We start from the raw sequence: 24,622 nt of genomic DNA on the forward strand, positions 1-24,622 counted from the left end.
TATGCAGGGTAGGGGAATCAAGAACCAGAGGACATCGGTCTAAGATGAGAGGGGAAAGATTTAATAGGAACCCGAGGAGCAACTCTTTCACTCAGAGGATGGTCATTGAGGCAGGTACTATAACAACATTTAAAGGACATTTGGACAGGTACATGGATGGGAAAGGTTTCGAGGAATATGGACCAAATGTGGAAAGGTGGGAATTTGTGTAGATGGGCATGGGTAAGTTGGGTCGAAGGGCCCATTTCCATGCTGCATGAGTCTATGACTCTATTTGACTGTAGAATGTGCTGGGCTGCAATTGGGAGAAAGCCCTCAGGAACTGAGACCATCTAATTCCAACTCCTAAACATCAACCTCGTATTCTGTGCAATTCCACAGTCCCAGCCTGAAGCCGTCAAGCCTTCAGCAAGCCTTGTAAACCTAGGGTTAACCCCACATGCACTAAACATTTTAATTGTCAGCAGACTCCTTTACCTCAATGACTCTTTCCTCCTTTAAACATTGCTCGATTCCTCAACCCTAAAGCAATCGGTGGAAATCCTCAATCATTACATTTTTGAACAGAAGGGTTTATTTATTTTTTTTAAAGTGCGCATTGGTTCCAAATTAATTCCAAATAAAACACTGATTTAATTGATCGGCAATAAGTGTGCTATTTACAGCAGGAGTAATTAACACCTTCACTACAGCCTTCCACAGAAAAGACTGAAACTAAATACCCTGCACATAAATACTTCCCCACAGAGGTGTCATTATCATCTCCAAGTCACCAGTGTTGCAGTGCTGTTGAGAGCGACATTCAACTTTCCACTGCGTTGGAAGGAACCGCAGATGCTGGTTTACACCGAAGTTAGACACAAAAAAGCTGGAGTAACCCAGCGGGCCAGGCAGCATCTTTGGAGAAAAAGAATAGGTGACGTTTCGGGTCAAGACTCTTCTTCAGACCGAGAGTCAGAGGAAAGGGAAACGAGAGATATAGAAGGTACTTAGAACAAGTGAATGAAAGATATGCCAAACGAAATGATGACCAAGGAAAAGTAGAGACAACATTGGTCCATTGTTGGCTGCGGGGTAGGTAATGACGAATTATACAGACAGTGAAAATGAACAGGACGACAGTGAAACTAGTATGACGACTATGGTGGGGGAGGGATGGAGAGAGAGGGGATGCAAAGGTTACTTGGAGTTAGAGAAATTAATATTCATACTGCCTTATTTTACATTTTAGAAAGATCAATGCATTTTTTAAAAGAAATTAAAAGCTCCCCTCCCTCTCAATTTCCCCCTAAAGTCGATGATTATCAGTCTCCCTTTATTCACTGTGAATTGGATAAATACTTGGAAGAGAAAGTGTCGGGGCAATGGAGTTAATACGGGTGACAGGGATTTCTTAAATGACTCTTTCACAAAATGGACCATTCCCTGCCTTAAGGCCTGTGATTCCACAGCTTGTAGTTAGTGTGGCAACAGAATGCAAGATCACAGAGGTAAAATCGGAGACAATTGCAAGAAAAATTACTATCAACTTTTTCATACGCAAGGCAAGGGAGATGTGGAACTGATTATCATAGAAGGAGCACTGAAGTAAATAGGATCAACAATTGGATGCAGTATGTAGGTATGTTGCAAAGCCTACCTGAAGCGTCGTTGAAGATCTGCTGCTGCGGTTGTGCGCGATTTTGGCGCCGTTTAGAGGGGGCGGGTTTAAAACGCGATTTTCTCTAAGCTGTTCCAATCGAAAATGTTCAGCCTAGTTAATTATTAACGGAAAATCGCTGGAAGACCCCGTCGCAAAAGCTATTATTAGGTTTAAAGGCCTTGAATAATAGTTATAGTAGTTTAAAAATCAATCTCTAAACCCGCGACCGCCAGCCAACCGCATGGGTCTCATAAAGCAAATAGCAGAAGTTAGGTTGTATATTTTTACATTAAAAAGGGCTTCTAAAGATCCCTTTATACTAAGTTTAATATTGCGAGTAGCTCAATTTGGGCCCATTATATCGCGCAGTATTTTTCTGGGCATTTGGGGCACAAATCTACCGCAATGTGAACGTTCTAAACCAGCGCGTTCCACAGGGACCCACTGGAAAGCTGATTTAAATGGGCATTTATTTACAGCAATTAAACACTAAATTCCTTCCATTTGGCCTATAAATTAATGTAAATGAGATTTAAAAATCATGTTTTATTGTGAATTATTTGTGAATATTATTTGGACATTTAGGCTATTTAAAAATGTTAATCATTTATTAAGAAATGGATAGATGTTTAGATCTAGTAATTGAAGTCTGAAATTAGCTACAATTAGGTAACTAACTAATTATATGCTTTAATTTCAGGTCATCCAAGTAAGATTATTTTATATTTGTTTCAGAATGCTTCAATCTATGATAACTGAAAATGTCATTCAGTTCTCTTAATTTTTAAGAAAGTTATGGGCTTTTGACTGTTCACGATCACAGCTTTTTTGTTATGTCCATAGAAAATCAATAGGGAACAAGATGCTAATTTCCCAGTATGAAAATGGCCATAACTTTTTAAATACTTGAGATATGAAAGTGAATTAGGTGTCAAATTAAACTTATTTTTATGCTTTATCTGATGGGATAAATTACAGACTTGATTTTTAAAATCTCAAAATTTTGTAACATTGCTACAGTATGCAAAAAAAAAATCAAAGAATGTGTGGAACTGTGTCGAAGTGTGCTGATGTTTAAAGAAAGATGGGCCAATTTCTCTCTTCCTCATAATTCTTCCCCTCGTTCTCAGACATTCCATTCCCATGTCTCAATAGTATGTGCATTTGGTGGCAAGAACAGAAATCATCTTCTGCTAGATTTCTGATTGAATTTAGATTGAAGACAAAACAGTTCTAATGCAAAAAAAAAGGTATTTCTATTAACACTACGGTCGGCACTGCATTATCACCTCAGTGTGCCAGCCAATGTGATATTTCATGAACAACGCTACCATTTATTTGCCTGTTCCTTCTCTCCAGAGATGCTGCCTGTCCCGCTGAGTTACTCCAGCATTTCGTGTCTTTCTTCGGTTTAAACTAACATCTGCAGTTCCTTCCTCCACATTCCGAATACTATTTCTTTACACTTTAAAGAATTAATCACTTGGTGAAATGAATTTCACTCGGATCTGCAGAGATAATAATATTGCATGTGCAGAGGTGTACACGTTTAATGCATCAATCTGTCTATTTTCTGACAGTAGCATTTTGCTTTAAATACTTAGAAATATGAAGAAAGTGCAAAGGGGGAGGAGGGTAACTTTTCCATCTGCAGGCAGCTTCAGCGTTCTACTTTAACTTAACACATGACAAGCGATTAGAGATTCGAAAAAGAGCTCAAACTGGTGCTAAAGAATACCACCTCATACATTTCACAACAGAGCGATCCCGCCATATAGTTTTGTTTATTTCACTAAATGACATTGGTGATCCCATTCTGCTGGAAGTAAACAAATGGCATAACTAGCAAAGCCTTTACGAGCCATTCTCGGCGTCAATAGATCAAAACTGACGGGGTTTAATTACATGAGCGCTGCGTTTTTGTTTTTAAAAAATGACTGCCGGTGTGAAGCACATTAATTAGAAATCCTAACAGATAGTCGCACACGCTGACACAAATGATCAGCTAAACCCGCTTCAAGACCTGGGCTGCTGCTAGAAACAATCTGAGCAGATGAATATTCCCTTATTGTACTGAAAATCAAACATCCCCACAGACCGCTTTTTGGGATATCTTGAACAGCAACCGTTCAATAGATGAATGGGTAGTTAATATGAAGCTGCACAGGGCGCTGATTCCCTTTCCCATTTAATGATTACTATTGTGTGCAGTTGAGCTTTGTAGATTTCATTCCTGTGTTGCTCGGAAACAACCTGTTTGTGTCTCCTCAAACGCTGCCACCGTTCTACCGGCAACCGTGGGAGGTGCCCCCTATGAATCGCATTGCAGTTTGAGTTGACTGCAACCGCGTCTATTGAGAAACCAAGTTGTGGTGCACAAGTAACCGGGGTGGAATAGATGCATGTTTGGCAGGAGTCTGTGTGCGAAGTACCCTGCTGGGGAATGTTCTCAATCTGGTTCACACCGGCAGTCACTTGGGCCCAGAAGCCCGGGTTCGATCCTGCCCACGGGCGCTGTCTGTACGGAGTTTGTACTTTCTCCCCGTGGGTTTTCTCCGGGGTCTCCGGTTTCCTCCCTCCAAAGTCGTTAATTGGCTTGGTATAATTGTAGTGTGTGTAGGATTGGTGTGCGGGAATCGCTGGTTGGCTTGGACTCGGTGGGCCGAAGGGCCTGTTTCCGGGCTGAATCTCGAAACTAAACTAAAATCTTTGTTCACCTCGGAACTTTGCTGGCGTGACATAATTCCCGTCTGCACTCTTCACACTCTTACCGTGAACACGGCGAGCTCTGTGCGGGGAGTCCATCCGAGAGGTACAGGTGGTACAACCCGGCAGAGGGAGCCGAATTAGTTCACCACCAATTATGTGGGTGAAAGGGAGGGAGAATGGATGTGTGCACATTTATGAATGGGGCAACTGTGTCTGTGTATGGTGTGTGGTCTGTGAGGACTGCGTGTATGTCTGCGTGTGTGTGGACAGTATTTGCGCTGTGTGTCTGTGTGTTAGCGTCTGTGGTGTGTGTGTGTGTGTGTGGGGGGGGGGGGTGTGGTGATGGGTTGTGTGTGCGTGTGCGTGTGTGTTTATGCGTGTGTGTGTGTGTGTGTGTCCATGGGTTGTGTGTGTGTGTGTGTTTATGCCTGTATGTTTGCGTGCGTGGTGTGTGTCTCTGGTGGTGTTTTTGTGTTTGTGTCTGTAGGTTTTGCGTGCGTGTAGTGTGTGTGTGTGTGCGCGAGTATCTGCGTGTGTGTGTGCTTGTGTGACTGCGTTCGTGAGCGTGTGTATGTATGTGTGTATGCGTTTGTGTGTGTGCTGTGTTTGTGGTGTATGAGAGAGAGGGGATGCAATGTACTCAAATCGCACCATCACACCCAAGCACAGACAACTCACGCAACTCCGAACACACACACACAGACACAGACACAGACACGCACACACACACACACAGACACAGACACACACAGTGAGGTGTGGAACAGTCAGATCTTTAGATGATGCAAGGAAACAGAGGGAGTTGAGTTAGTTCAATATGAAACAATAGTGAAATATGCCCCAAAAATATCGCCCTTGTTTCAGAACCACGGCTTAAGACTGGGATAAATAAGAAGGCGAGGGACCAGCCCGGAGCCGGGGTCCAGGCCGCGGGTACCATGCCCAGCGCTGTGGGTGAGCGGGGCTGGACTCAGCGGCTCTGAGACAAACGCTCCCACCAACCGCGGCGTCGTGGCGTTCTCGCCTCCCCCTCACGGCCTATCTGCCACCTCCGCGATGCATTTAAAATGCATTTACTATCGGAATCTGCCACGCCAACAAAAGCCGGCTACAAACTCTGAAACACCCGCAGTTTAATTTGATAATGAAATGGTTTGCACAAACATTCCTTTCAGTGAAGATGTATCTCTCCCTGCTCCCCTCTCCCCTCGCATCTCTCTCTCCCTCTCCCCTCACCGCCCCTCTCCCCTCTCCCTGCTCCTCTCCCTTCCCCATCCGTTCCTCAGGCACCGTCTCGCCCTGACGCAGCTTTTTCAGGTTAACGTCTGGTAGTGTGGAGAGGTTTACCCCTCCCAGGACCACAGGAATGTATCAACTCCAGAGAAACAGATGTGTTCCCCGTCACATCATTGCCCGAAACAAAATCAACCGGTGCGGAATGTTACACGGGCTGTCTCGATTCCCCCGAACGCATGAAGAGTATATTCTGGATATCACACCTGCAACATCACACTACACACTAACAGGATTGGCACGTCGGTACAAATATCCCAGATCTACTTTTGCAGCACACTCTGGGGCCCGAATCCGAGATGCCACACACTGAGAATTAGAGCGCACAGCCGTGCATCCCTACAGCCCACTGATAGACCACGGTACATCACTAACTTCCAATAAGTTGGATAAGATACTGCGGCTAATTCCGGGTAAATCGCCTCGACAACACACGATAGTGTTGAAGGTAGACAGAAATTGCCAGAGTAACTCAGCGGGACAGGTAACATCTCTGAAGAGAAGGGATAGATGGGGATAGATGCACAGAATCTCTTGCCCAGAGTAGGATCGAGGACCAGACGACATAGGCTTAAGGTGAAGGGAAAAGATTTAATAGGAATCTGAGGGGTAACTTTTTCACAAAAAGGGTGGTAAGTGTATGGAACAAGCTGCAAGAAGATGTGTTTGAGGCAGGGACTATCCCAATGTTCAAGAAACAGTGAGACAGGTACATGGATAGGACAGGTTGGAGGGATATGGACCAAATGCGGGCAGGTGGAACTAGTGTAGCTGGGCCATGTTGGCCGGTGTGGGCAAGTTGGGCCGAAGGGCTTGTTTCCATGCTGTATCTCTGTGTGACTATGAATGGCTGATATTATGACCGTGCTGGCAGCGTTAAAGGTGCTATGTGAATCAAAGCAGTTTGTTTGATAGACTGAAAGATATATCAGCAGAGAAAGAGACCCTTCGCCCCCCCCCCCCCCCACCCCAGTCGAAGTCGTCCCGTTCACCCTAGTTCTGTGTTATCCCACCCACTCACCCACTCTCTACACCCTAGAGCAAAGTTTCAGAGGGCCAATTAACCTACAAACCCGCAAGTCTCTGGGATGTGGGTGGAAACCGGAGCAGCCCGAGGAAACCCACGCGATCACATGGGAGAACTTGCAAACTTCGCACAGACTGCCCCCGAGGCCAGGATCGAACCCGGGTCGCTGATGCTGTGAGGCAGCGGCTCTTATCAATGTATCTGGCGCCTATCAATTTCCCCCACGCCAGGCAAACTGTGGCCATCACAAGAGACAGCGCCTGGGCGCATTTCCAGTTGCAATAAACTGTACCACAGTGCCGGAATTATACAGTTACCACAGATAAGCCGAGTCCCTATCTCAGCACAGCAGGGAAGACTGCCTTCCATTCATTGCTATTGTAGCGGCCACAGAATCCAGACACAACACAAACTCCCGAGCAGCACAAAGCGTGAGCCCAGACACAAGCAGTACCCAATTATTCCAAACTCCATTTCCGAGAGTGCGGGACGCTCTCAGTTCTTCCCTCTGACTGGTAAATGATGACCGCTCCTCATAATTTTACCTGAGAAACATTGTCATCGTTGCAAGAAGTTGGTATAGATAGAGTGCAGGTGCGGCTGTTAGTAAAGTCAGTCTGGGTTCAAAATCACTTGTAAAAGAACCGCTGCTAAATTACCAAGAAATATTGTAGGCTGTTTTTTTTCCTGCGTGAATATTGATAGTGTTTTCTTAATAATAGATTGTGACTTCTTTGAAAAAAATAGATCATTTAGTTTGCTGGACCGTGGACGTACGGAGCGAGCAAAGGTTTCATGCTGAGTGCGTCTGGGCTTTGGTTGCAACCTCGCGTCGCATCTATTGCTTGTATCGGCCTTCCTTGTTCTCTGGGAATGTCGAAGTTTGCGGAAATCTCCTCCCCACCTCCACTTACAAGCGCACCCTTAAATATGAGGTGCGGTCAGTTGTGACTGCGCTGAGCCGACCATAACAAACGCAGAAATCTACGCGCCACCCGCCTGAACTGTCAACTCGGCCAACAACGTCCATCCATTAACAAAACCTCCAGATACACAATTGGGAAAAAACACAAATCTTCCCCCGACGCCAGCAGAACGTCTCCATGATGGGTCTGGGGACATTGGTTAATATATATAAAATGTGTTCAGCGAGTTAACAAGATGCTCTGTATCCGTGCTGGGGGGCGACGGGGGGGGGGGGCATCACAGGTGCACATGTCAGGGAAAGGGGATGGTGGGGAGAGGATGTAAAGTGAGAGTGGGGGAGTGTCAGCATTATGTACATATCTACGTGTGGGAGCCGGGTCTGAATGTAACCTGGTGTGAATCCAACCGTCCCATTAATACAGGTAGACAAAAATGCTGGAGAAACTCAGCGGGCGCAGCAGCATCTATGGGGCGAAGGAAATAGGCAACGTTTCGGGCCGAAATCGGCCCGAAACGTTGCCTATTTCCTTCGCTCCATAGATGCTGCTGCACCCGCTGAGTTTCTCCAGCATTTTTGTCTACCTTAGATTTTCCAGCATCTGCGGTTCCTTCTTAAGCGTCCCATTAATAACACTGGGTTGAGGGCATTGCCCTTCGTTAACCATCCTGAGTGTGCATGGATATCTATAATAGCGTGTGTGTGTGTGTGTGTGTGTGTGTGTGTGTGTGTGTGTGTGTGTGTGTGTGTGTGTGTGTGTGTGTGTGTGTGCGCGCGCGTGCACATGGCATAAAGGTTTAAATTATGAACTTAAAGAATGTTAGCACAGAATAGGCCCTTCGGCCCACCTTGTCTATACCGACCAAGTTGACATGTTGGGCTAGTCCTATTTGCACGCATTTAGCCCAGAGCTCTCAACGCCCTTCCCATCCATATAAGTGTCCAAATGTATTTTAAACAATGGTAAGTTGGCATAGAGTGGCTTCAGGTATTATTGGCCTGAACAACCCCGGTCTCCACATGTGAAGATAGTCCAGTGGTTGAACGTGCGGCTGTGAGTTTGTGACGGGACGGGTCTTGATGTGGGTGTCAATTTGTCGAGGTGTTTTGGAGCGCGCGTTTGTTGGACGCTGTGTTAAAGGCGAGGAAACAGGGAAACAAAGCAGCTCGTCAATAGTGAGTGTTTCAGGTCAATAAGTCCACATGATGGTTTATTTCAAACTAATTCCTCAGCCAAACCAAGAATGCTGCTGCACAGGAATTCTGCTAACTAGTTATTGATCCAGTTGGCCTCAGCTGTTGTGACCGTGAAAGGCCAGGAAAGGCGGCGTGCGAATACATTCAAAAATGGAAAGAGGATTCGCAACAAAACAATTTCTGTTCTTGCAGGCGCGAAACCGGGTGAATGTAAATGCAATTCACCCATCCACGTCCGCCGCGTGTTAAACACGCCCGCTTCAGATCACAACTCCCCTGCGCCGAGTATAAAATAGAACAAAGGATCCATCAGCGGGGCGACTTTTGCACTTTGGCGCGGGAGAGGAAGAGAGATGAAAGAGAGAGAAACGAAAAGAGAGAGAGATAGAAGAAAGAGACAGAGAGAGAGAAAGAGAGAGATAGGAGAGAGAGTAGAGAGAGAGATAGAGAGTAGAGATAGAAACTAGACTATACATAACAATACCTCATAGCTAGACCGAGTCGAATAGACCGCAGCTCTCGCACATCTCCCTCGCACTCCTCCTCCTGATCCTACCTAACTTCCCTTCGCCCATGCATAAGGCTCATAGAGAGAGAAAGAGAGAGAGCGAGGATCACATAATATGTTGTAGCAATCCTCACCCCCTCTCCCTTCCCGCCACGGTGTGTGCGGAACCCTGTTACTGTCAGCAGTCAGCCAAACCACAGATGTGAGCTAACAATCAATGAATGGCAAGGACCTGTTGTGAAGTTTCCACAACTAGTTGGAGAGATTTCAGCTTTCAACCGAGGAATCAGTTTTGTAAAAAAAACTAAAACGGAATCAAACAATTTGATTGAATATAAGAGGTATATTGGAAATGGATTTAATTTCCAATATACCTATTCAAGAAATGATTGAATTATAAAACAGGTAGTGTATTGGCAAGAATTGGAGGGGAGGGAAGGTTTTCAGATATCAACGTAAACAAGTCTTTGCAAAGTCTATTCTGCATTGAACCTAAATGGCCCGTGAGCGTCTACTCTGAGGATAAGGGGAATGTTCACTAGTTTAGATTGATGCACCCAGGGGGTAAACTGTGGTGCGGGCACCCCCTCGCCCTGTCACACCAGCCGCACACCACACAGCACTGTAAAAACATCCAATGAACGCGTGTTGCAGTAAAGCTGGTGTGTGGGCAAGCGTCAAACGGACAGACCAACCTGAGGCAACGCAACCTCCCTCCCTCCCTCCCCACCCCCGATCAGGCGTGACAACTCATAGAACGGCCCCCGAAGGGTTAACGGTAACCAGTCAGAACGGTAAACCCTGCTGGTGCACAATCGTGGGACGATGGAACCATGTCTTAAAACTCCCCAGCTTCATTTCACACACAGCATTGTAAACCATCAGTTGTAGGTGAAGAACGCTCCATTGCTAAAGAAACACAGGTGTAGTTCTAAAAGAAATATTTAAAAAACAACGCTGCCCATTAAAGTCGGAGAACGCTCTGGACCCGGCTAATAATTGTGGGTGGATACTTTAAAGCCAACCTTAGTTCTTAGCCAGAACAAGTTGATGGATTGTTTTTTCAATTTAAAGCGTGATGGGCGCTCCCTAATACCACCAACTCTTGCTCTCCCCGCCGCCTCTTTCTGTCTACACTGTTTGACCAGTCCCTCTTGTAGCCATCGACCTAAGCCGGTTGCAAAGTGCTCCCCGCCCACCCCACCCGCCCCGCGTTCAGCTGTCCTCTCCAGGTCTGCTACTGGGAATTGGAAGGTATTAAAAGCTCACAAGCCGTGACCAAACTGGCGATTTTAGCAACAGCGTGGATCTAAGTCAAACAGAAAAGTAGGAAGTTACCTTCTTTGTTGGTGGTTGAATTTTTGACCTTGTCCCACGGTGCCATTTGCTTGTCGTCTTCCTGCGGGTCCATCATGGCCTTGTCGCTGGGCATATACCAGGTAGAGTTATGCTCCGCCATCAGTGACTCAATGTCTATGGTGCTGATGGCGGCCTTGCCATTGTCCGTGCCGCAAGCGGCCAACTCCGTGTCCCCGTTCTGAGCGGGGCACTCGCCTTTCTTGTTCTTCATGGCGAGGGGCTGATCCTCCGAGATGCTGAACTGCTGTCGCTGGAGTTGGATCTGTGCTTGCAGGATCTCCAGAGGGTGGATCTCGTCCTGCGACGAGGAGGTGCTGGTCGGGGTCCGAACCTGCTCGATGCCCGGAGTTCCCGGGTGGCCGAAGCTGTCGGCGCCAGGCCCGGGGTTGGAGGTAGTGTTGGTGGTGAGCATGGAGTGTCCCATCGGCTTCAGGCCGTGCTGCTCCACCCGAGGCAGCTTGGGCGAGCTGCTCATGAGTTGGCCGGGCTTGGAGAGGTTGTTGTCGGAGCTGGAAGACACCTCGTCCTCGTTGCCGTAGTTGGGGCCCACCTCGTCGGGGAAGTCGACCTGGGGGGAGCTGCCGTCTGACTTGGCCACGCTCTGGATGCCGCTATCGAGCGAGGACATGAGGTCGGGTTGGTCTGGGAGCAGGAGGTCACTGCCTTTGGCCCAGGATGGGGAGGTGAGGCCCTTGTCCTGCGGCGTGCCGCCACCTCGCTCCCCGGCCAGCGTGGGCTGACACTGAGGGCCGGGACTCACCACCGGGTTCACGTTCTCGGCCGAATACTTGTCGAAGAAGTTGCCCGGACTGACGTGGCCGCTGTCTCTTTTCCTCCTGCCCCTCCCTCTCCCCGTCTGCCCCTTGGCCTCGACCGGGGCGGCCTCCATCCCGTAGTTTGGGGAGAGATTACACTCGGGTTGCGCCGCTGGGCCCTGGGTCTGGGCCGCCAGCTTCCCACCGCCGCCACCGACTCCCATCTGGTTGTTTTGTGGAGCGTTGCTCTGGAAGTATTCGGGCCCGTTGCCAGCGCCGCCTGACGAAGTGCCACCGGCTCCGGCCCCGGCTCCGGCCGCTGCCCCGCCGCCGCTGACCGGCCCCACTCCCTCTTGCTCCGTCTGGCTCAGCTTGCGCTTGCCGTCGCCCCCCTGGCTCTTCTTGTTGAAGGTGACATTGAGATTGGGGGCGCCCAGACTGGCGATCATGTTCTGGCAGGCGGTGGAGAGCGCGGCCAGGCAGCTCTGGCCGTACATGGTGTTGTCCTTGGCCCCGGGCTTGCTGAAGGAGCCCAGCGACAGCGAGCCGATCTTACTCATGGACGGCCGCTGGCCGGCCTGGAAGTCGGGCTGGCCCGGGTAACCGCCTGGAGACGGGGGCACCCCGGGGGGGTTATTGTGCGGGTTATTGGGTGGCCGGCTCGGCCCAGCGAAGGGGAATCCCGCCTGCCCGCCCATCTGAGGGCCGGGGAAGTCGGCGGCGGCCGCTCTCCTGTCGCCCGAGGCGTTGGGGAGGCCGATGCTGGGCCCCGGAGATTGCAACTGCGGCAGGCCGCCCATCGGGCCCCCGAACTGGGCGTGAATGCCCGGCGAGTGCAAGCCCTGGACGTGTCCCTCGCTCGGCATCCTCATGGGTTCTTGCAAAGCCAGGCCGTTGCCCGCCGTCCTGAACAGCAGGTTCGACCCATTCTGTTGGAGGTTCATCTGGACCGACTCGTGGGGGCTCCGCTCGCCGCCGCCGCCGCCCATCCTCCTCGGTAGCAGGTCCGCCGGAGGGTGCGGGCCTGGGAACCACGAACTCTCTGGGGCCATGGCCGGGTTTTGAGCGTCGAACCCGGGCATTCTGCCTCCTCCTCCTCCTCCTCCTCCTCCTCCTCCTCCGCCTCCTCCTCCTCCTCCTCCGCTGCCGCCGCCGACTCCGTCCCGCTCGAAGCTGCCCTGGACCATGCCGCCCACCTGCCCGCCGTGCACCAGGCCGCTCGGCCCGGCGTCCCCGTGGTGGCCCATGGGCTGGAGGTCGGGCTGTCGCATGCGGTGGCGCTGGTTGCGCGACACCATCTGCTTGAACATCATCAGCATGTTGTGGCGATGCTGCTGCTCGCTGCCCGGGTGCTGGAGAGGGGGCCCGGGCTGGAAACCCTCGGGGCCGGGCGGGGAGAACTCAGCGGGCAGGCCCGGGTAGGTGGCGGAGGGCGAGAGATGGCTGTCCAGGGCTGGGTTGTGGAGGCCGTTGCCGCTCCAATTGGTGCAGTTTCCACGCCGTGGCTGTTGGCGAAGTCAAACCTGGCCCGTTTGGCCACGTTGAGATACGGAGCGTCAAAGTGTTGGAGCCGCTGGTTGGGTTGCTGTTGGACATTGAACATGGGCTCGCTGTACGGGTGCAGGTTCCTGTTCTCCAGCCGCTGGATGGGGTACTCGAAGGGAGCGTGTTGTGGCTGCATCATCTCCCCGCTATCCTGGGACCCGCTGGGGGTGGCGGCTCCGGCCTCTTGCCTCGGGATGGCGGGAGGGCATGAGTTCTGTCGGCCCAGCAAGCCGGCCTGTTGCTGCTGCTGCAGCAGCGAGTTCCTGCCCCCGCCGGCCCCGGCCTCCAAGCCCACCGGCATCTTGCGCGCGTTGCCCCCGCCAAACCTCTCGTAGAAGATGCCCTGCTGCTGCGGAGGATGCACCTTGCCCATGTTCACCATGCCCGTGGTCCTGGGCACGGCCGGGCTGCCGGGGAAGCTGCTGCCGCCGGGCACCTGGCGGCCAGAGCCGTAGTGGGGAAGCTGGGCACCCGCCTCGGAGGGGGAGAAGACGGGCATGTCGAAGTGAGGGTCGCCCTGGTAGTTATAGTCCATCGAGTCGACTGGTGGCTGTGTGTGCAGGCGCCGCTGCTCCAGCCCTGGAGCCTCGGAGGGGGCGGACGAGGGTAGAGCGTGGAAGGAGGCGGCTCGGTTGGGAGACTGGTCTAGAGGGAGGCACGGCGTGTGGCTGGAAGCCGGGGTATGGTGCTGATGGTAGTCCGTCAGTGTGCCCGCTCTGGCGGTGCCGGCCGGCGCTTGTTGGTGTTGCTGTTGCTGCTGTTGTTGCTGAGACGGCGGCTGCTGTTGCTGCTGCTGTTGTTGTCCGAAAGCTTCGCCGCCCCCTCCGCCCGCGTTCTCTCCCATCGCGTCGTAGCTCTCCCCGAAGCCGGGCGTCTGGCTGCTCAGGGGGTTGCTGGCGTAGCCGGGAGCCGCCAGCAGCCGCCCCCCGTGCAGGCACGAAGGGCTGGGCTCCGAGCCGCAGAAGGCGCCGCTGTACTGGTGGTGAGGGTGGGCGTGAGGGTGATGGTGTTGGTGCCCGTTCGGGTAGTAAACGTGGGCCGCCGGGGCTGGTGCTTGGCTCTGGGGCTGTGGCGGAGGGGGCGGCGGCGGCGGCTGCTGGTGCAGCTCCGAATGGCCCCGCGGGTGGAAGGGGTACTGGTCGCCGCCAAGCCCCGGGCTCATGCCCATGGATAGCATCGGGGGCTCGTTGAGACCGCTGATCCCCTGCTCTCCCATTGACGAGCCGCCGCCGCCGCCGCCACCACCACCTGCGCCGCCGCTGCCGGGGAACCCCGGCCCCTTATAATGCGTCGACATACCCAAGGCCGCCTGACCAAAGTTACGTTCCGCTCCTTGGCCACTGCTTCTGCTGAACTGATTCAGCCCGAACATACTTCCCGAAGCCCCGGTCAGTACAGCATGGCAGCCCTGCCCCGGAGATATCTTCGCTCTCTCAAACACAGTGAAGAAAAAGCACAGCGATTACAAGCTACTAAAATAGCCCAGGTCAAGATGAACCACAAAAGTAACGCGGGGTGTCAGGATTCAACAATCCGCTCGATCCAATGTCCGGGGATTATTATTATTATTATTTTTGTTTAAATGCCTCAAATACAACGAGAAGGATTCGCGGCAAAACTCACCCTGGCCGGAACCACACTGTAAATGCACTCTCTCAGTAATGTCACTCCAGCCTTCATGGTTGGTTCTTTAAAAAAAAATAATGCTTGGGATTTTACTATTTATTCTGAATTTCCACACTCTCTCTCTGTCCGTTGGGTTTAGCAGGAGGAATGAGATCTGCCGGCAGTTCTGGGCTGTTGGATGGTGTTTCTTCCCTCTTGTTGTGCAGCGGTAGTCCAGAGGAGGAGAAGCGGGGGCGGGGGGGGGGGGGGGGGGGGGCAGAGCACTCACTGACTGCTCACGCCGGCTCCAAACTTGCAGGCATCAGGACACTTCAAACCTCCCGAGCAAGCAATCCCGGCTGCGATATTCTGCTTGCAGCCCTCGATCCCATGCAACAAATGCTGGCCCAGAGCACGAGAGTGAGTATGAGGATTGCACAGATCGCCTCTCGCTCTCTCCCTGTCTCTGTCTGTCTGTCTGTGTGTGTGTCTCGATGGCTGGTGCTGGCGAGAGGTACACAAGCTGATCTCATCCCCCGGAAAGCCAGCAACAAGTTTGCATACTGCTGTCTGCAAATCAATTTCAGCCATTATTCCTCCGCCAATCAATGGTACGCATGCTCCTAGTCAAGGGAGGGGCTTGGAGTTAAGGTGGACCAGCGCCTCGTCCCCTCCCTGCGGAGAGAGAGAGAGAGACAAAGAGGATAGGGGCACAAAAATAGAGCCGGGGAGAAGAGAATGAGGGGGAGAGGGGGGAGGGGGAGGAGGGAGGGAAGGAAGGAGGGGAGGGGGAGGAGAAGGGGTGGTGAAGAATGAGAGGGTAAGTGAGAGATGGGAGGGGAGATGGGGGAAGATGTGGGAGAGGGGCAGAATGAGGGAACATGGGAAGGGGTGTGGAGAGGTTTTGTAAGGAGAAAGAGACTTGAGGGGGCGGGAGGAGGGGGTGGAAGGGGTGTGTGCGGAGGGACAAGTGGAAGGAACAACCGGTGTGAGGGGGGAGAGAGGGGAAGGGGTGAGCAAGGAGAGAGGCGGGGATTATCTATAGAGTAACATGGGATCTAGATTTGGAGGCAAACTGGTCAGATAGGGCTTATCAATGCCTATATACGGCAGCGGCAGCAGCAATTGGAACAATATTGCCTGACTGTAATCAGAATGTTTTAAATAGCAGTATCCGTCAATGTATACATTCCCCCCTAAAACAAGAATCTGTTGGCGAAGGAAGTTGAAGACGACTTCGATTTAAAACAAAATGGGAAAGGCTGCGTGTCGCGGCTTGGTTTAACAGAATATTTCGTCCCCCGATGTACAAGAGCTGGAATTGACATTTGTTGTGTCTGCCCGTTTCCCACGTAGAATAGGGAATTAAATTATTGTTAACGCTGTGAAACTCTTGGCGAGGAATTAATAACAATCTTCCCCTGAGAGAGGGTGTCTAGTAGCAGGAGAGTGCAGTTACTATTTCAGTTTTAATCAAGTTATTACAACCCTTCCCTCCCCCTCGCCCCCCCCCCCCCCCCCCCCCACACATACACACACACACACACACACACACACACACACACACACACACTTTTGAAGAAGCGAAGCAAGCCCCCGATAATTAAAAATATATTCCAAGCCCGGCGATGCCTCCTTAAACAACCCAATTAGTCTTCGGGGGCCAACGAATGCAATTCTGTTGTGATGCTAAAATCAATAGTGCAATTTAATATCTCCTCACTTTATGAAATATTTATGCCAATAACCTCTAGTTAAAATGTTTAAACCTTTATGTGATCCGAACGCGGAGCGGGCGGAGGCTGGAAATTCATCCCCGCGATTAGACAGGCAGACCGACAGACAGAGACACAAGGCAAAAGGACTCTTCCTCGCCGCAACCCGACCGTCCTCAGAGAGCAGATTCCCTGCGAACGGCCATCGAACGCACCCTGTGTGTCGCCGCCAAGGCAGCAACTTCAATTCAATAATTCCAGCTATTAATACAATAAAATTAAATGGCCATGAATTTAAATACTCCCAGGTCTGCCCCGTTTATGTCTAGGTAAACATAATTAATTCTCCACAATACACGCTCGGTTCCAAGTCAATCCCTCCCCCTCCCTCAGTTGCAAAACCGGACCAACATTTTATTTTTTCTGTGTAGAAAGTTTATAAACGGCGAAGTTGTAATGACCAAAAGCCGTGTCCTGGAGCCAGAAGCGGACGGTAGTTAATGTATGGCAGTGGGGTTTTTTTTTTCTTTGAACGAATCTATGCTCTGGTGTTATGGAATCCAAGAAGCTGAAGCTAGTGATTAAATATTGATTCTGTGTAATTAGTTTTCATGTGGGCTATCCGCGTGGTGATGTTTTTGGGTATTGAGTAACAGCGTCGAAATGAACTTCGACACCGAAATTATTAGTTAGGATGTGACAGGCTGGGATAGATTTGAACGAATTTGCATTGTGATCTAGCAGCGAGAAACAGATTCGGAATCAAACATTTCCAAAGACGCCCATTCTAAACCTCTTTTATTTATTTAGCGCTTCGGGTTCGATAGGGTAGAGAATGGTTTAAATACTTATCTGCAACCGATTGTGTACAAATGTTTGTATTAAAATAATATTTGTAGATAAATATATGAGCCAACCAACACCAAAATAAATAGTCGGGGTGTGTGTACATACACCGCGGGCGAATTCCATCACTTGCCAGTTATAAATCGCAAGAGTGAGATTTTTATTTAAAATATTAATTGTAAAACAGCCCTGAGAAGTTTAACTGCAATTCGTTCCGATCGATCAGAATTCTTAATTCCCCATTCATTCCCAACTCTTTCATTTACTATTGATGTAGCAACCCTAGGATATAGTTCGGGAGACGCAATGAACATAAATACTCGTATATTGTTGGACGTATTTAGCCGAGAGACAATTATAGAACAAAATATATCTCTCTGTTTGTGGGGAGAGGCGCCGTTTACTTGCTCCCCGCCCGCCCGCCCGCCCTCTTCTCTCGCACACAATGCGCTGGTCTCTGCCGTTCTAACACGGACACTACGTTTTGCACACGTGAATATTGCCATCTTGTGGCCTTCGTTGGAATACTCCACACAGAGAGAGAGAGAGAGAGAGAGAGAGAGAGAGAGAGCGAGAAAGAAGATCTGATGTCTTCAAAACATGAAGGCGAGTAAAATAACACAGCCTGGCATCAAGAAAGTGTAGCTCCATCATTTTATTTTAACACGAGTTGATGGTGTAGTTATGAAACTTGCTGCCGCTTTACTCATGGAGTCACAGAGCTGCTGTCCAGCACAGAAACATGACCTTATGTCCACTTTGTCCATGTCACTAACCCAAGAAAAGTTGGCATCTTGGGCCAGTCCCCTTGGTCCCTATTTGGCCCATTTCCCTCTAAACCCTTCCTAACCATATATCTGTCCAAATGCATTATACGTCACAATTTGAGTTAGATAGAGCTCTAGGGGCTAGTGGAGTCAAGGGATATGGGGAGAAGGCAGGCACGGGTTATTGATAGGGGACGATAAGCCATGATCACAATGAATGGCGGTGCTGGCTCTAAGGGTCGAATGGCCTCCTCCTGCACCTATTTTCTATGTTTCTATGTTTCTAATTGTATCCGCTTCTATAGCTTCCTCTGGCAGCTCGTTCCAGATACATACTATGGTCTGAGTGAAAAAGTTGCCCCGAGGTCTCTATAAATGTCTCCTCTCTCGCCTTAAGCCTGTGGCCTCTAGTTTTAGAATCCTCTACTTTGGGAAAAGACAGTGAGCATTCACTTTATTCATCACCTGTGAACCCAGCAATTTGTTAAAGGGGCATTGGCATCTTGTTTGGGCAAGGGATATCGCTAATACCCCAATTTCTAGGAGTTGCCTCAAAAAGGCAGCTACCATCATCAGGAACCCACACTCATTTCACCCCCGCCATCGAGAAGAAGATATAGGAGCCTGCAAATTGTAACTTCCAGGTTCAGGAATAGCTTCTTCCCTGCAGCCATCAGGCTCTTAAACATTATTACCTCCAAATATGCTCTGAACTACATAGATGGGGGCACAGGTTTGGTATTTTCCCACTATTGTAGTTTGTTTGTTTGTTTTTATATGTATGTTTGTGTGTATTTATGTATGTATGTGTATATACAGTGCCTTCCATATTGCTAAAGACCCATTATTTATTTATTTGCCTCTGTACTCCACAATTTGGGATTTGGAACAGAAAAAAATCACATGTGGTTAAAGTGCACATTGTCAGATTTTATTAAAGGCCATTTTTATACATTTTGGTTTCACCATGTAGAAATTACAGCTGCGTTTATATATAGTCCCCCCATTTCAGGGCACCATAGTGTTTGGGACACGTGGCTTCACAGGTGTTTGTAATTGCTCAGGTGTGTTTAATTGTCTCCTTAATGCAGGTATAAGAGAGCTCTCAGCACCTAGTCTTTCCTCTAGTCTTTCCATCACCTTTGGAAACTTTTATTGCTGTTTATCAACATGAGGACCAAAGTTGTGCCAATGAAAGTCAAATAAGCCATTATGAGTGAGAAACAAGAATAAAAATGTTAGAGACATCAACCAAACCTTAGGCTTACCAAAATCAACTATTTGGAACATCATTAAGAAGAAAAAAAACACTGGTGTGCTTATTAATCGCAAAGGGACTGGCAGGTCAAGGAAGACCTCCGCAGCTGATGACAGAAGAATTCTCTCTATAATAAAGAAAAATCCCTAAACACCTGTCCGACAGATCAGAAACACTCTTCAGGAGTCAGGTGTGGATTTGTCAATGACCACTGTCCGCAGAAGATTTCATGAACAGAAATACAGAGGCTACTCTGCAAGATGCAAACCACTGGTTAGCCGTAAAAATAGGATGGCCAGGTTACAGTTTGCCAAGAAGTACTTAAAAGATCAACCACAGTCTGGAAAAAGGTCTTGTGGACAGATGAGACAAATATTAACTTATATCAGTGATGGAAAGAGCAAGTATGGAGGAGAGAAGGAACTGCCTATGATCCAAAGCATACCACCTCATCTGTGAAACACAGTGGTGGGGTTGTTATTGGCCTGGGCATGGATGGCTCACTTATCGTCATTGATGATACAACTGCTGATGGTAGTAGCATAATGAATTCTGGAGTGTGTAGACACAATCTATCTGCTCAAGTTCAAACAAATGCCTCAAAACATTGGCCGGCATTCATTCTACAGCATCACAATGATCCCAAACATACTGCTAAAGCCCTAAAGGAGGTTTTCAAAGCTAAAAAATTGTAAATTCTTGTGTGGCCAAGTCAATCACGTGACCTGAACCCAATTGAGCATGCCTTTTATATGCTGAAGAGAAAACTGAAGGGAACTAGCCCCCCAAACAAGCATAAGCTAAAGATGGCTGCAATACAGGCCTGGCAGAGCATCACCAGAGAAGACACCCAGCAACTGGTGATGTCCATGAATCGCAGACTTCAAGCAGTCATTGCATGCAAAGGATAAGCAACAAAATACTAAACATGACTGCTTGCATTTACATAACATTGCTGTATCCCAAACATCATGGTGCCCGGAAGTGGGGGACTATGTATAAACACTGCTGTAATTTCTACATGGTGAAACCAAAATGTATAAAAATGGCCTTTATTAAAATCTGAAAATATGCACTTTAACCACGTGATTTTTTCCATTACAAATCTCAAATTGTGGAGTATAGAGGCAAATAAATAAATGTAGGTCTTTGTCACAAACATTATGAAGGGCACTGTATGTGTGTATATATATAGTGTATGTATAACTGTATAACCTAGACAGTGGAAGTCACCGGGGGAAGACCCAGTTCCACAAACACTCTCCACCCGAGAGGCAACAACCCACATCTTGACTGAGCTTTCACAGGAACGGCTGTTTCCTGATTGGGAAATGTAATTCATTGTGGTTCAATTATTAACTCAAAGCTGGGCCAAGGTGTGGGTGATGAAGGGCGATGAGTGAAGCTAGGGTGAGGTATGAGTGAAGAGGGGCCATGAGTGAACCTGGGGTTAGGTGTGAGTAAAGGGTAAAGGGGGGAGGGGAGGGTTCAGAGCTATCCATCAGAATTGATATGTGACTGATTTTTTTTTAAGCAAAGGAAAAGTTCTATCTGAATGAAGTTAAGTTTGAGTGAGGTGCTGGCAGGCATATGGAGATTCTGCAGGAAGTGATCGACTTCCTGCCCACAGGAACAAGGGAGGAAGCTGCAGAATGACCTTGGGTATGATTTGTACGCAGGTGAACACTGGCGGATTGATTTTAATGCGGTAGATTTAAAATGCCAAGTGGTACCCACAGAAAGAAAAATGTAGACTACACCTTTCTCACAAAGCAGAGACAAGGGTAAAAAGGCCACGAGGTCTGTGCAGATGCAACGTGAAACATGTCCACACAACACAGAGGGCTGATCAACAAAACCTGCACGATGTTAGCTAGAGAGTGAAAATGCAGCAAATACTCAGCAGGTCAGGCAGTACGTGGGGGGAAAGAAGCAGAGTTAATGCAAAATGAAAGTTAAACAAAACATGCTGAAAATCTGAGATGGATAATAGTAAACACTGGAAACACTCGGCAGGTCGGGCGGCATCTGTGGAAGAGATATAATTGTGATGAAGGGGCCCCGACATGAAATTTTCATTCTGTTTCTCCTTCCGTAGAAGTGACGGACCTGCTGAGAGTTTCCAGGGACAGACTCAAAAATGCTAGAGTAACTTAATGGATCATATAGTGCCTCTGGAGTAAAGGAATAGGTGGCGTTTCGGGTCAAAATCCTTCCTCAGACTGAGAGTCAGGGAGAGCCAGGATTTTTTTCTTTTTTTTGCTGAGTGAACTCAAAACTCTGATGAAAGATCATCAAAAATATTAATCATGTTTAATTAGTAAGGGTGTCAGGGGTTATGGGGAGAAGGCAGGGGAATGGGGTTAGTAGAGGCAGATCAGCCGTGATTGAATGGTGTAGGTACACAAAAATGCTGGAGAAACTCAGCGGGTGCAGCAGCATCTATGGAGCGAAGGAAATAGGCAACGTTTTGGGCCAAAATCCTTCTTCAGACTTGACAATGGCGTAGACTTGATGGGCTGAATGGCCTAATTCTACTCCAATCACTTATGACCTTGTGTTCATCTTTGCATAGATGCTGACTGACCCATTGAATATTTCCCACATTCTCCATTTGTATTTCATATTTTAGCATCTGTATTTTTTGTCTTTACTTTTCATAATACCATCAACACTGGAGAACGTGAGTGAGTTTGGATGGTGAGCTCATTCCAGGAAACGGCAAAGACTAGAGGGCACAGCTTTAGGGTGAGAGGGGCAAAATTTAAACGAGATGCTGGAGCGTGCTGCCGGTGCTGGTGGTGTTTAATAGTCTTTAAGATCGGCACATGGATGGAGGGAATGGAGGGATATGGATCATGTGCAGGCAGAGGTGATTTAGTTAAATTGGTATCATGTTCGGCATGGACATTGGGGGCCAAAGGGCCTGCTCTTGTGCTGCACTGATCTATGTTCTGTATTCTATGAAATAATGGAGGCATAATACCACCAGGGGCAATCTAGAAGTCACAAGCTTGTTTCGTAGCTGGTGGACTGAGTTATGAAGAAAGACCGGAGAAACATAAGCTCTCAAATGTAGACGTGTCTGGAAAGTGAGTTAGTTATTTAGAATTATTAATGGTGCATTGAAACTTAGATCACAATGTTAATTTAAATTCAAACATAAAAACCTATGATTGCTGGACGTCTTTTGCAAGAACAAGAGTTACTTAACTATTCAGCAATTCAGGCAGCACTTTTGGGGAGAAAAGGGAGTTAATACTAATCCTAAACTAGGATACGGTCTGTTTCACCTCTACCACGGACTTTGGACTTTGCCTATGGAACTGATGAGCAACAATGCTGAGACTATATTCCGCACTCCGTATCTTCTACCTAATGTACTTGAGTTTGATTTGATTGTATTTATGCATACATCTGATGTAATTGGATAGTCCGCAAAACAAAGCTTTTCACTGCACCTTGGTACACATGACAATAAAAAACCTAAACCTAAACTCAAGTCAATGGTCTTTTTTTGTTAGAATCTGGACAGGTTGGAAAGGTAGCAACTATACGCACACAGAGAGATAAGCGTGAAGGTGATACAAGGAGAGATGGAATGTAGGAGAAGTTGAAGAAACAAAGGTGCAAGGCAGCAGGGAATGGGAATGGGAACAGGAGAGGTGAGTAAGGGCAGCAGAGTGGGATGGGTGTTGGAGCTGCTGCCTCATCGCTCCAAATGCCCAGGTTCAATGCTGACCTCTGGTGAGAGGTGCAATGGCAGGAACACTGGCTGTTTAATTTGTTTACCTTCCCTGTCTAATGTCAACATGGACAATTGTGGCCAATAGCATCCAGCAATTCACAGGACAATCGACCTGAACCAAGAAAGCAGTATTTGATGCACTCGCACTTAACATTGTTTCCCTTTATCCTGTATCTCTAAACTGTGGACGGCTCACTTGTAACCATGTATAGTCTTTCCGCTGATGAGATAGCACGCAACAAAAAGCTTTTCACTGTACCTCGATACACATGACGATAAACTAAACAAAACAAAACTAAACAGTCATCCCTATTCTCTACCTTCCTCGCATTCCAACAGCAAGAGAAATTCAGCAAGAGAATAGAAAGGCATTTTCCGGTGTATGACATTATTAAATTATAATATTACACGATATTACACGTTAAAAAATGCAATAAATAGAGCCCCACTTTAATTTTGTATATATAGTTCTGGTTTACTTACGCAAGGAAGATGTTACTTGGCTTACAGAGAGCACCAGCTTGGTTCTTGGTATAGGGGCTTGACCTGCGAGTGATTGATCAGATTGGGCCTCTTTTCACTGAGTCATAGAGTCATCCAACATAGTCATCCCAACTCTTCCATGCCGATCGAGATGCCCCCTCTAAGCTAGTCCCACATGCCTGCATTTGGCCCATATCCCTCTAAACCTTTCCAACGTGTTGAGTTTCAGGTAATGAGAGGTGATCTTGTTAGCTCGTGCAAAGTTCCGGTGGGGTTAGACAGGGGAGAAGCAGGGGTGATGTATCTCCAGCCAGGGTGTCTGGAACCAGGGGTTAATATCACAACGAAAAGTTTTCCATTCCACACTCCAAAAAGATCTCACTCAATGGTCAACGTATTTGGAATTCTCTTTGCCAAGGGGTAACTTTTTCACACAGAGGGTGGTGGGTGTATGGAACAAGCTACAAGGAGGTAGTTGACGTTGGGACTATCCCATCATTTAAGAAACATTTGGACAGGTACATGGATAGGACAGGTTGGAGGGTTATGGACCTAGTGCAGGAAAGTGGGACTAGGGTAGCTGGGATATTGTTGTCCGGTATGGGGCGAGTTGGGCCGAAGGGCCTGTTTCCACACTGTATCACTCTATGACTCTGTGAGAGATGAGGAGAAGTTTATTTAGGACAGAGATTGATAGATGTTTGGATATTAAGGGAATAAAGGGGATATGAGGTTGGTGACGCTGAAGCAAAGATCAATGATGATCTTACTCAACGGTGGTGATGGCATGAGAAGTCAAATCAGTTTAGTTTATTGTCACGTGTACCGAGGTACAGTGAAAAGCTTTTGTTGCCTGCTAACCAGTCAGTGGAAAGACAATACATGATTACAATCGAGCCATTTACTGTGAATAGATACATGATAAGGGAATAACGTTCAGTGCAAGGTAAAGCCAGTGAAGTCTGACCAAAGGTAGTCCGAGGGTCACCAATGAGGTAGGTAGTTCAGGGCTGCTCTCTAGTTGTGGTAGGATGATGATTCAGTTAGCTGATAACAGATGGCAACTTTGCTGCTGTTTCTCATGTTATTGATGTCATATGTATTATTACAGCACAAAGTTCAAACACCAATGATGTGCCCCATCCGTAGATCCCAGCCATGTTTAACTATTAACTCAGGTTTTATACGAGCAAAGCTCAATAAGCTGATGAATCGTTAACACAGAGAGTTAGCACTGGTA

The 24,622-nt window shown here is 48.3% G+C and overlaps 1 protein-coding gene across 1 annotated transcript in view; it reads right to left on the reverse strand.

Moving 5' to 3' along the window:
- mn1 (MN1 proto-oncogene, transcriptional regulator) overlaps window positions 1–15,301 on the reverse strand; it is a 32,140-nt gene extending 16,839 nt beyond the window's left edge. Inside the window, 2 exon segments of the mRNA XM_033043373.1 lie at window positions 10,640–12,922; window positions 12,925–15,301. Of these exon segments, the coding sequence (XP_032899264.1) occupies window positions 10,640–12,922; window positions 12,925–14,332 (3,691 nt within the window). The 5' untranslated portion in view covers window positions 14,333–15,301.
- Window positions 15,302–24,622: the final 9,321 nt, after the last annotated feature.

The sequence above is a fragment of the Amblyraja radiata genome, chromosome 25, assembly GCF_010909765.2.
Source record: "Amblyraja radiata isolate CabotCenter1 chromosome 25, sAmbRad1.1.pri, whole genome shotgun sequence".
Lineage (NCBI taxonomy): Eukaryota > Metazoa > Chordata > Chondrichthyes > Rajiformes > Rajidae > Amblyraja > Amblyraja radiata.